The sequence below is a fragment of the Trachemys scripta genome, chromosome 19 (genome assembly GCF_013100865.1).
Source record: "Trachemys scripta elegans isolate TJP31775 chromosome 19, CAS_Tse_1.0, whole genome shotgun sequence".
NCBI lineage: Eukaryota > Metazoa > Chordata > Testudines > Emydidae > Trachemys > Trachemys scripta.
In genome coordinates, this window is record NC_048316.1 from 8296436 (window position 1) to 8309588 (window position 13153).

Consider the following 13153-nt stretch of genomic DNA (forward strand, 5'->3'; position numbering starts at 1 on the left):
CCGCTGAATGCAACAGGGACTCCCCGGGATTGTCTACGCAAGGAGGGATTCCGGAATAGCTCAACATTCAAACCCTTCTTTTATCCAAATTAACCCGCAAGTATAGACAAACCCCTTTGAAAATTTCCTCCTGCTGCTTCCAGGATGCGCCATCCTCACTGATTTCCTTTGTGAGTGGCCCCTTAACCCTGTCCTTAGTAGCAATTCCAGCCACTTTGCACTGCGTTCAAATAACGACGCCTTGAGGATATGTCAATTTTCTCCCTGCCCCCTCCCCTTCGAAACAGAAACTGTGCGTAGAGGAAGAAAACCACACGTAGGCGGTAGCCACATGCTACAAAAAGTGCTCTACCCGTTCAGAAAGCATCAGAGAGACAGGAGGCACTTGGCAGAGACAGAGCTGAAATAAGCCCAGCCGAGGTACCTGAGCTGCAGCAACCCACAGGGAGAGCAGCTTGAGACATGGCTGAGCAAAGAAGACTCCGTCTCCCCAGGCAGGGGATCTGCTTGGTTTTGTTGATGGACCTGTGGCTGAGGGTGGAGCTGGCTCTGGCGACCGAATGCTCCAATGATGAATTCAAAGTGGTGACCAAGGAGGGTATTACAAACTGTCTCAAGTGCAATTCAGGTAAGGGGGTGAGGGAAGGTTCCTTCTGTCTTGTCCACGTTGCATGTTGACCATAGAATCAATAAACATGGGGAAGGGAAATTTCAGTGTGACAGGAGCAGCAGTATGTGCAAAGGAAAGAAGAAGCCCGGGCTTCCCCCTTCTTGTTATCAGAGAGGGGCCTAAGCTGCAAAATTCAGACTAGATTTGTGTTCTTGTTTTTTAACCTGCCTGCACCCAAAGGTTGCCAGTGTGGGGCTCTCCGGTTTTGGGTTGTCTCTTTTGCAGGGATAGGAAGGAGCAGGCTGAAAAATCTGGATCTGGCTTTGGATGCTGAACCATCCCGAAGCTGAGGGGTGGTTTGTTTCTAGCATGTTGGGCCACGCCCAGCTCTCCTTAGGATTCGCTGCCAGATCTCTCAGCCAGCAGGGTAGTCACATCCTTTGCATTTGGGCTAGAAATGCTCTAATGTGTGGGACCAAAAGGAGGAGAGCTGGATTCTCCCCCAGCCTTGCAAAATGGGTATCAAATGCCACTAAATCATAATGCTTTGCACAGGCCTAAATGACAACCAAAGGTGCAAGGTAATAGGGACCCAGGCCCAGAGGCTCAGGGTCATTCCAAATTGTGTGCAGGTCTTAGGATGTTCATGGAAAAATGCAACTGGGACATGGTGGAATCTCCATCACTTGCAGTCTTGAAGTCAAGATGGGATGTCTTTCTAAATGATATGCTGTAGCTCACTCAGAAGTTATGGGCTTGATGCTGAAATTACTGGGTGAGGTTCCATGGCCTGTCTTATGCAGAAGGTCAGACCAGATGATCATAATGGTCCCTTCTACCTTTAATATCTATAAACTGCCACACCAGCATAGATCTAAGGTTCTTCTGGTCTGTTATCATGTCTATGACAGTGGCCAATGTTGGATGCTTCAGAGCAAACAGTTAATTGTGCAATATACAGCTAGTAGGGATGTACCTTCCTGACCCCGCAACTGCTGATCAGCTGATGCTTGGAAGCAAGAGGATTGGAAGCCATTGTAAATTTTACCCTGGATGATGTAACAGCAAATGCTGTTCTCATACAGAAATGGCAACATTATCAGCTGTGGTGTTCCATTTTTCTCGCGGGCAGTTTTGCTGCCTAGACAAGGGTTTTGTTGCATTATGTGAAGATGACGTCAGTGTGATGCTTGCACACAGTGAAGTCCCCTGTCCCCTCCCACCCTAGACTTAAGTGAGTGAGTGGGTCTCATCCCACTTTCCCCGTCTCGCACATCTACCTCAGCCAGTCACACCTTTGAGCTGGCTGTCTCAGCAGAGAGGCCATAGGATGAATGGGCCATGGGGACTGAATTCCCCTTCAGCCCCGGGGCAGCGCTGAGACACACAAGTGGGGCAGCGTGTGGGGAGATTGCTTTGCTGTCCAGGCTGCTCCCGTTCTGTGCATGGAAGGTTTCAGGTCCCCAGGGCAGTCTGCCAACTCAGCCTCGTTCACCAAAATTAAAATTCACCAGAAGAAAAAGGTAGGTAATCTCATGCCAGCCAATGGCAGCTCAGCAAACCCCAGGGCCTTTATCCTATAAGGTGCTGAGTGACTCGAGTTGGCTGCAAATTGAGGGTGATCAGGAGTGGTTCATTATTAGCCTGTAATTCACAGGCTTTTTATGCACAGAGCAAAGAATTCTAATATCTCCTTGTTCCTGCAGCTCACTTTCTTTACATGCCAAAGTCATTCCATTAGTTTTGCTCCAAACCATCCAAGAATGGAAACAATAAAAGGGGCCAATGAGTGACAGGTGAATTGGGGAGTATCAGGTGAATTCCCCAGCATCAGCTCAGGAAATCGCTGTTGCCTGACCACAGCCACATACCTTTTTGGTTGATGTCCTGTTGCACTAATCTGTACTTTCCCTGTTTCGCCCTCAATGTTACCCAACTGCTAGGAAAACATGCAATTCTCTTTCCTCTAAATAGCCCCCTTGGGCCTGGTGTCACAAGCCCTGGCCCTGGCGAATGTGATCAGTCCTTAATTTTCATGACCTCCGGAGTCTCTCACCATTCGCTTTGCTGTTCTGTTTTGTTTTAAAGGGTTTCAGAAATTAGAGATGGGCGCGAGTTGCAGAGTTCAGATCTGGGTTTGGAGCTGAGCTGCACCTGGTTTGGAAGCGGGAGGGAGTCGGCTCTCTGGTTTTGACTCTGTGCCAATTTATTTTGGAAGTAAATGTCTGAATGCCAGGAAGGGGCAGGGAATGAGAACCGTGGTACTGGTGGTCTGGAATCCTGTGGGCAGTCCTTTGACACAGGGGCTTTGCCCGACTACACAGGGTATTGCCAACAGACAGGAAGCCCGAGAGCTGAATGCAGAGCTCGTTCCTATGCGGTGCTCCCTTTGGTCACTCAGCACTCATCACCTCACAGTACCAAGGCCTGAAATTTCCATTAAGTACCAGTGGGCTGCAACTGCCCGCATTTTTAATATGAAACATTGCATGCTGGGACTCACTGGCTGCATTTTCCCATTAACGGTTGGGACAGCCACGGACTTCTGGGCGCTATCTTTGGCCCCAGGGTTCACCCACCCTGACAACATACTTGGCTCTGGGAATCCCAATGTGCTGGAAAGACACAGTGGGTCAAATTCTCCACATTTTACTTCAGTGCCACCCCACTGACTGAAACAGAGCCCTTCCGGATTTCCACCCACATAACTGAGAGCGTGTTTGTCCCCATGTCTATATATCCTTCCCAGAGGTACCCTCCTGCCTAGAAGGAGGTTCTCTAGCATCACCCAGTAATGCCCATGGTTAAATAACAAGAGTCCATTTCTGGTCTCTGTTATACCAAGTCTAACACTTTGCTTTCCTAGTGACACGCGGCCTTTCGGATCCATGCCCTGACATCCTGAAACCGACCTGTAAATGTAGTCCTGGGTACCAGTGTAGTAATCTTCCATGTACGACCTGCAGTCCACTCCCTCAGTGCGAGGCGGGGACGGAGCTGAACAAATCAGGTAACTATAGGAACGCAAATGAGTCTGCCAAGTTGAGCTCCATAAAGGTGGGGAGGGTCAGCAGACATTGTACATACATTCTCTACACGGGTGCATTCTGGAAGCCTTCTGGTGGTAAGGAGGAGACGCCCAGCAAGCCACACATCAGCTTTGAAGTGGCTGAAGTCCGTGAAGAAAACAGTTCAGATCCTGAAAAAACAAACATTTGCTAGCTCTTTCTGGGCTATTTTGCAGCTCTAAAATGATGGTGGTGGTGGGGCGGGAGGGGAGTTGTAAAAATTTTACCTCAAAAGATGTGTTTTTTTGCAGCCAAACAGGCAAAATGTCAAAATTCTTCACATTTCACTGCAAAAACTCTTCTCTAGTATTTTACTCTATAATAAGATCATCTTTGTTTATTCAGAAATTACATTGAGGAGCGTAATATAAAAATGATGGATGGACAGAGTGAAAATTAGGCCAAGTTTCACTCCAAAAAAGTCCTCTTTCTAAGTGTAAACCAACCAAATGCATAGGGTTGGACGGGGGGAGGGGTCATTAAATTGGTCCAATTTCATGAAGTATCAGGTTTCAAATCTAATTGCTAATATTTTGCACCGCTCTGGGGCATAACAGCGAATATTCAAAGAAGGGAAATGAAAAGGGAACTAAAAAAACCAGAATAGAGTACAAGAAGTTGGAATAGCAGGTTTTAATTTACCAGTGAATCATAGTTTAACAATGGGGAGATAGGTGTTGTCGTTGAGGCACTCGCCTGAGACCTAGAAGAGGTGGACTCAAATCCCAGCTCAGCAACACGCAGGCTTCTTGGGAGACCTTGGCAGGAAAAACATTTAATCTCTCACTGCCTTATTTTTTTATGGATAAAAAAGAGAGAATGATACTTCCCTATCTCACAGGGCGGGTTGACCTTTTCTCATGTCTGTTGCCCTCCTCTGGACTCTTTCCAATTTGTCCACATCTTTCCTAACATGGACAATTACCTCCTGTGTCTTACATACGACACTCCTCTTAATACACCCCAGAACATTGGCCTTTTTCACAGTTGCATCACGTTGTTGACTCATATTCAGTTTGTGACCCCTATAATCCCCAGATCCTTTTCAGCAGAGCTAAAACCTAGCCAGTTATTCCCCATTTTGTAGTTGTGCATTTGATTTTTCCTTCCTAAGTGAAGTACTTTGCCCTTGTCTTTATTGAATTTCATCTTGTTGATTTCAGCTCAATTCTCCAATTTGTCACGGTCATTTTGAATTCTAATCCTGTCCTCCAAAGTACTTGCAACCTCTCTTAGTTTGGTGTCATCTGCATATTTTATAAGCATACTATCCACTCCATTATCTGAGCCATTAATGAAAATATTGAATAGTACTGGACCTAGGATTGATGTCTGAAGGATGCCCTTCCAATTTAGCAGTGATAACTACTCTTTGAGTACGGTCTTTCAACCAATTGTGCACCCACCTTATAGTAATTTCCTCTAGACCACATTTCCCAAGTTTGCTTATGAGAATGTTATGTGGGACTGTGCCAAAAGTCTTACTAAAATCAAGATATATCATGTCTATTGCTTCCCACCTGTCCACTAGCCCAGTAACCCTGTCAAAGAAGAAAATTAAATTGATTTGGCATGATTTGTTCTTGACAAATCTATGCTGGCCATTCCTTCTAACCATACTATCCTCCAGGTATCTGCAGATTGATTGTTTATTGATTTCTTCCAGTGTCTTTCCAGGTATTGAAGTTAGGATGACCAGTCTATAATTTCCCAGGTCCTCTTTGTTCCCCTTTCTAAAGGCAGGCACTGTCTTTGCCCTTTTCCAGTCTTCTGGGACTTCACCTGTCCTCCAGGAGTTCTCAAAGATAATGGCTAATGGTTCTGAGATTGCTTCAGTTAGTTCTTTAAATAACCTAGGACGAATTTTCATCAGGTCCTGCCAACTTGAATACATCTAACTTATGTAAATATTTTACTGGTTCTTTCCCTATTTTGATTTGCATTCCTTCCCCTTTGTTGTTAATATTAATTGTGTTGAGTATCTGATCTCCATTAACCTTTTTAGTGAAGACTGAAACAAAATAGACATTAAACCCCTCCCTTTCTTGATGTCATCAGTTATTAGCTCTTCTCTCCATTCTCCATGTTTACTCTCAAATACTTGAAAATGGACCATACTTGTCTTCCTATGGAGCAACGCTGCTGCCCAGAAGTAATCCCCTTTCTTTTCTCTCCTAGGCACCGATCACTTCAAATTCACCTGTGAACCCTGTAAAACTGGAACCTATTCTGACACTCTGAACAGCTGTTGTAGGCCTTGGACTAAGTATGTATTTATGGATAGACCTCTTCTTTGGCAATGTTCATGATACACACCTCAAGTGGCTAATTTTAAATTTTTGTAAAAAATTAAAGCCACAGCAATTAATTATCCAAAAGTCTGCTGGGTTACTATTACAGGTGTTTTTGCTTGGCAGGATATCACATGAATCTTTTCTTTGGTTTCGTACCCAACAAATCTTAAAGTGAAACTCGGTGAAACCAAAAAAACCCCACGTTTTCCACCTACTTTCAGGTCAAAGCCACAAATTGACACAAGTGTGGATACAGTGTGAAACTGGGTCTGGGTGGGATTGAATCTTAACCAGCTTCTCAGCAGAACTGGTCCAGTGTATCCAACAGGGGCAGCCATAATTTGGCCAGCTGTGCTCTAAACGAATAAAAAATAGAGGAAAGAGAGACAGGCGGCGTGGGAGAGAAGGAGGAAGCAGGGGACAGAAACAGAAAGAGATGTTCTTAACGATGCTTTCCCTTTTTCTTAGCTGTGAGAGTTCTGGATTACGAACAATCAGGCCAGGAAATCGTACCAATAATGTGGAATGTGGCATTTTTGGAGATCTGACCCCAGTTCAGCAGCAAGGTACGTCCTGGATGGCAGATCATTTACTTCAGACTCTTCCTTTCCTCAAGGCATTTCAGATTCCAGGCAAAGGCACACTCCTGGGTTTGTGCCATCATGGTTGCTTGGCATGGAAGAAATAACCCTTGAGTTCCCTGCGGTATTTATGAAGCAGCATGAATTGCTGAGAAGCGCAGATTTGAACATCATGAAACATTACTACTACTAATAAAACCCATTAAAGGGTCAGGAGGAGAAATGTAGGGGTGGTAATAGAACTGTTCCTTAGCAAACAGATTATCAGAGTTTTCCATCCGGCATCTGCTGCTCTTTACCAGGGCTCTCTCAAGAGACACAATTTAGCCGTTAATCACCCACATTCAAATTTCCTTCTGTCTCTGACTCCCCCACCATGTGCCAGTTGGTGTCACTCACCATGTGCCACTCACTCAGGTGTCAATTAGCAGCAGAACCTGGAAACTCAAGTTACTGATGGAAAAAAATATTGGGCTCCATCCTGACAGGTACCAAGCATCTCTGATGGGGCTCAGAGATCATTGGAGTTGAGGGAATTCAGCAGCCTCAGGCCCTTTGTAGGCAGATATCTTTATTTCTACTGGGCCAGGTCACTGGAGCTGCAGTAAGGGTAAACATTTGGTCCATTGCGTTTTATGTTGCTTCAGGGAAACCCTGGGCTGGGTTTGACTTGCACCATGTGACACTCCATTGAAGTCAAAGGTAAATGGATGATGTGCCGTAGACATACTAGGTCCTCATTACAACACAGAGAGAGGTGGATTCTCGTGTTTAAGCAATGCAGAGATCGTGAATGCTATCCCTGTTTAAGCAATGCAGACATCGTGCATGCTATCCCTGTTTAAGCAAAGCAGACATTGTGCATGCTATCCCTGTTTAAGCAATGCAGACATCGTGCATGCTATCCACAAACAATGATCTCCTGCACACATGTTCCCAGGCCAGTTCTGACCTTTGTGATTAATAACCTGGACTATGGTTTTCCCTTTCCTAGTTTCACAGTTCCCCGTCTGACTCAGGCATGGATTAACGCACTTCTCCCTCATTTCCTTGGAAGCATTGGCTTCACTGTAGCATAGGGCTGGGCTGTGGTCAGGTTATCTATGGTCATGTATTTCATTTCATCCCCCCTCCTCATCAGATTCGAAGTATACCACCATCCTGGCGATATTGACTGCAATGGGCGTATTCATTCTCATCCTGATGACTTTCTTCCTGCACCTTTGCTTATGGACACTGAAGAAAGAGAAAGTGCACATCGTTGAAGGTCAGTGCATCTGTATGGACTATTCCATGGTAACTGAAGGGAGGAAGGCATGGGTCAGTGGTTAAGGCCCTGCGGACTTGGTAGACTTGGGTCAGTTCCCTGCTCCACCATTGACTTCTTATGTGACCTTGGGTAAGCCACTTAGGGTTTGTCTACGCTGCAATCAGAGGTGTGATTGCAGCTTAGGTCGGCACACTCATGCTATCCTTAATCTAGCTAGCAAGGCTTAAAATAGCAGTCGAGAGGTGGCAGTCCAGGCTTCAGCGCGAACTGTGCAAACCCACTTGGGACAGTGGATATGTACTCACATTGCTAGCTCGTGCTGTCGAGTCTTCGTTGCTAGGACAGAGAGCTGCATGGGGACCATGTAGCTGCAGATGTGATGTGTATCATGAAGCAGACACTCTGAATGTATAGGCACCATTTCCCAGTTTGCTTACACAGCAGCAACCAGCCGGGGAGGGCTGGTTTTGTGTGTCTATGCTGCGTGCACAAGTATTTGTGGCCTGCAGGGGGTGCGAGTGTGCGAGGAATGGACAAGCAAAGATTATACTGCCCGCTCTTCTAAAAGTATAATGTAGTTCAGAATCTTGAGCCGTAGTTGGGCTTAATCTATAACAGGCCCCTCCTAACACCGAGGGTCAGATTTTCATTTGCACTAAGGCACTTGACAATGCTGTAGCAGTGCAAAGGGGCCTTAAGGTATGTCTACACTGCGAAAAAAGCCCCTTGGCAGCAAGTCTCAGAGCCCAGGTCCCCTGACTCGGGCTCGTGGGACTCACGCCGCGGGGCTAACCATAGCAGTGTGGAGTTTGGGCTTGGGCTGGATGCTGGGCTCCAAAACCCGGGGTTGGGGCAGCGAGTCAGAGCCCGAACGTACACACTGCTCTTTTTCGCCCAGGCTCTGAGACTCGCTGCAGCGTAGACGCACTCTTAGCGTCAATGAGAATCTGTCCCAGTGTTATGGACAAAGATCCAGTCATGTCCTTTCAGGCTTATGATCCATCCACTTGAAGGCAGAAATGAGGCAATCCCTGGCTGAGGGTCTATCATGGAGGTCCCCCCCTAAGCATCCTACTTTCTGGCAGACACTCCAAAACAGGAGGTACTAGCCATTGTGTTGAGGTGTATAGTGCACAGTATATGTTTTCCACGTGGGTTGCAGCACTTGAGATATTTGTGGGCCTCACCTGGACTCACTCCAAGTTCTGAGGCGATACGATACCCTAACATCTCCGGGTAGACAGCAAGAGTGGGCTCATTCATCGCCGTATATGGTGCACCTGTCAGACACTCGTGAAACGCTGCTTCCCCAGGGCACAGCATTGTTCCTTACAACCGCAAATCTAACGTTGGCTCGTTCTCTTGGTGTGCTCCCTACAGAGCCTGACCATCCCAGCTCTCTGCTGCCGCCTGTGTGCCGCCTGGTCGAAGATACTTACAGCTGCCAGTTCCCAGAGGAAGAACATGGAGGCAAAACCGCTGAAGGAAAACTCTCTTATTGCCCTTTTGTGGGGTCACACTGAAGTTGCAGATGGAGTGCAAGCCGCTGCCAGAGGAGCAGGGCTGGGCTTGTCTTTTCAAACGTAGAGTGGAGGAGGGGCAAAGGTGCAATTTTAAACATAGCAGCAAGAAGTGGGCTTTTGTAACAGGGTTTGTGTTAGAAATTGAGGAACAACTAACTCAAGCTGACATTTAGTGCCGCCAGAATCCTAGCTGCATGTTCCTCCTTTTCTGAGTCCAGCCCTTCTGAACTCAGTCTGGGACTAGAATAACCAGATCTGATTTTCCCCTGAGCATCACATGCTCATGACCCTGAGGTACCTCCCTTACGGCGTGGCATTTCCGTGGAGTGTCAGGGTCTCTCCATGAGGCCCTACTGTTGCCTCTCTCCTGGCCATGTGAGTATGTCCGTGGGGAACTCAACTGTAGTTTTCATCAGTTGTTTTGCCAAGGTGGCGCATGTGTCTCCTGGGCATATATGAAGAGAGTGTGTGTGTGTGGGGGGGAAAGTGTGGCTAAAGGACCATATACAATATGCAAGTCTGCAGTCAACCATATTGCATCCTACTTGCCCCCCATTGCCTTCCGTTTGTAGGTGAAAAAGGGGAGCGCTCTCTGAATCTGTGAAATAGTTTTGCTCTCAAGTGGAAACAGGATTTCCTTGACGCTTTTGCTGATGGTGCAAATCTCAGTGCACAGCTCTTGTCCCTATGTAGTTTCCAGTCTGAGGCTACGTCACTTAACGCGTCTGTGAGCCCTGCTCTGGAGACAATCAATGGCCCTTGTGTGGGTTTGCAGAGATTCTTGCAGCAGATCAAGAGCCTTGGCTTAACGATAGGAGAACATGGGGGAGTTTGGGGTTTCACGACGCCTCAGAGAACGTTTACATGGAGAATTTTTGCCCCGGGAGCCATTTTTGTTTGAGGAATAGTCAATTAAAAATACAAACAATCAGCAACCCAACCTGAGGCCTATTTACAAACCATAAAGAATCTGCTTTGTAACTAATCCCCACCCAGCTTCTAAACAAAACAAAGGCTACGACTCACATTTTTGGGCAGGGCTGAGGGAAAATCGTGCTCCCAAGTTCTAGCTCCTCAGCTGGTATAAATTGGCGAAGTGTAATGGACGTGACCAGCAACTTCAGTAGGGCTATGCTGATGTACCACCATGGGTAGAATGAATCCCTTCTGCCTTAATTTAAAAGGCTAACTCCTCAAATTGGCCTGGCTAGCTCAGTTGGTAGAGCATCAGACTTTTAATCTGGGGGTCCAGGGTTCAAGTCCCTGGCCAGGTACAGAGAGTCCATTCTCCTGTGGGATCTCCCAAGAACTTTAAAAGGCACATCCTCCTTCATGTTAGGGGGAGGGATAGCTCAGTGTTTAAGCATTGGTCGGTTAAACCCAGGGTTGTGAGTTCAATCCTTGAGGGGGCCATTTGGGGATTTAGTTGGGAGTTGGCCCTGCTTTGAGCAGGGGGTTCAACTAGATGATCTCCTGAGGTCCCTTCCAACTCTGGTATTCTGATTCATCTTTGGGGTCAATCTCCTTCAACGGAGCTACTTTGCATCAAAGGATGTGGCCTTTTGGCTAAGACTCAGTGTCTTTCTTTGACGCCATCTGACTGCTATGTAGTTTCCCAGCTCTGCCCTCCCCACCGTTCCAGGAAAGACCGATAACTTTGGAGAGAAATCTCTTGATGACTAAAAGCTCCCTGAGCCAGGATGAGGTTTTGAGTCAGAGTTCATATAAAGAATATGCAAATACCACCTACCTCAAACCAGGACGTCAATTTCCTCCTCTGATTTCTGGCGAGATAATGAAGTGACGCCTATAAGTTAAGGCAAGCACTGGAAATATTAATGCATGGTGAATAGAAATTGCAATTTTCTATAAAATGATAATAAACTATGTTATCCTTAGCTGTACAGACATGTAAAAAGAATGTAATGCAGTCCCATTGATAAGGCCTGCTCAACAGAGGAATCTCATCAGCTCGGAAGTATTTTGAAAGCAATTCGGTATGTCTCTACAATTCCTGATCGCACATTCTATAATCATGTGGGCTGACTATTGGATTCCTCACACTGACATGTTCCCGTAATTTCAGGGTGTCACCCTCGTACTGCCAGAGCAGGATTCCGTAGGGATTTATTGTTCTGACATTGTTTTGCTTGCTTCTTTTGTGTGTATTACCGAATGTTGTGATTTTGGTGCAGTAACTGTAAGGGTGAGATCAGGTGGGAAAGATTGTGAGTTATAGCACCGGATGAGAAGTCTGGACTCCTAATGTTGCCACTGTCTTGGTGTCTGGCCTTGGGCAAGTCACTTAACCTGTTTGTGTCTCAGTTTCCCTATCTGTAGTAGAGGTATTGTGTCACATAACAGGTGTTTGTAAAGCCTTTGATGCTTCTCTAATGCCTTTCAGCCAAAGATTTCAAAGTATAATTCTTACTCGGGAAAAGCAATATTTACTCCTGCGTCCTCCACCCACCACCTTGTGAAATTTGACCAGTTCCCCATTAATTCTCCAACATTTACCATGACTCTCACGGGTGCGGCTAAATCACATCAGCCAAATGATAAAAATGAGGAAGAGAACGGGGTTTGTTCTGCTCCAGTGTGGAATGTACAGATCCACCGCCAGGGTGAACGGGAGGACCCAGAGGGAACGGACCCCAAAGGATGGCTTTGGCTTTGTCAGAGAGTTTATGTTCTGGTGCACTGATGCTGCTTTGCGCTATCCCAGGGGTTCCCTTGCTACTGTTAAAGTGAATGTCCTCCTTGTTCCAATTTGCCAGCTAAGCAAAGGCTGTTGCTGCTGCCCCAGGCGTGAGTGTTTGGAAGCTGTCATTCTGTGCATTGCTTTAGACAGCCATTTTGTTTACGATGTATGTTTTAAAAAAAAATCTTCTTGTGACCTTTTGTAAAGGCAAAATAAACATTAGATCTGACTCGTATATCAATGGAGCTGATCCAAATTGAGCCGAGATTCAGAACAATTGGGGGGGTTTGGGTGGCTGTTTTCTGTTTGTTTTTAAATTCTCTTCTTTTGGCGGATTTATCTCCCTGCCTTTGACTGGACTGAGGCAGTTTTCTCCACTCAGCTCTTCCATAGACACCTGGCTCTTACCCTTGCACACCCCTGCTATTCCACTCCTGTGCCCAGGGCCGGATTAACCATTAGGCTAATAAGGCTATCGCTTTAGGCCCTCCTATTTTTAGGCCCTACTGGTCGGGCAGGGGGCGCGGCTGGGTGGGGGGGGGAGCTTGCTCACGCAGCCCTGCTGGAGCGCTCCTGCCAGCAGGAAAGGCAAAGCAGCCCCCCTGGCTTGGCAGGAGCTCAGCCAGCAGCCTGCTGCGTCCCCCCGCGCTGCAGGAACACGTTGCCGGGGATCTGGTTAACACTGGTGACCAGATGCTAAAAATCCAGTTACCACGGGAACCCGTGCTAGCCGTGGGTGTAGTTTGAGCAGGCATTACCCCTCCCCCATTTCTCCAGAGCTCTTCTTAGCTGTCGGGGTGGCGGGGTATGCTCAGCCCAGTTCCACAGGCCAACGCATCTCTGTACTTTTAAGGGGTTACAAAAGCACTGGAGGAAGCTCAACATACAATGTTGTAGGTTTCTCCCTCCCCTCTCCCGCAAGGATTCTAAATCCACTTCTTAGGGGGCTATGATAGAAAGACTGGCTGAATAGGCTAAAGGCAGGTTCTGTCCATTTGCTGGTTCTCTAGCAGTTCAATCCATCATAAAAATACCTCACATTTGATTTCTTTTGAGTTTCATTCCAAAAATTTAAAGCTAAATAAACCTGAAGTTAGTCCTCATTT

General features: G+C 46.7%; 1 protein-coding gene and 1 non-coding gene across 2 annotated transcripts; both read left to right on the forward strand.

Annotated features, from left to right (window-relative positions):
* The first annotated feature begins 373 nt into the window (after positions 1-373).
* TNFRSF18 (TNF receptor superfamily member 18) lies at positions 374-12262 on the forward strand. The gene is made up of 6 exons (XM_034753720.1): positions 374-628; positions 3477-3620; positions 5857-5944; positions 6441-6538; positions 7695-7820; positions 9204-12262. Exons 1-6 carry the CDS (start codon positions 463-465, stop codon positions 9344-9346), a joined length of 765 nt encoding a protein of 254 aa, XP_034609611.1. The 5' UTR covers positions 374-462; the 3' UTR covers positions 9347-12262.
* On the forward strand, positions 10548-10620 carry TRNAK-UUU. The gene has a single exon. It is a non-coding gene; the product is annotated as a tRNA-Lys (tRNA).
* Positions 12263-13153: the final 891 nt, after the last annotated feature.

Bases quoted from the DNA above. Each gene is read 5' to 3' on its own strand.
- TNFRSF18 (XM_034753720.1), top strand. From the start codon at position 463: ATGGCTGAGCAAAGAAGACTCCGTCTCCCCAGGCAGGGGATCTGCTTG. The intron at 3,621-5,856 runs GTAACTATAGGA...TTTCTCTCCTAG, and splicing joins GACGGAGCTGAACAAATCAG to GCACCGATCACTTCAAATTC. The intron at 7,821-9,203 runs GTCAGTGCATCT...TGCTCCCTACAG, and splicing joins GAAAGTGCACATCGTTGAAG to AGCCTGACCATCCCAGCTCT.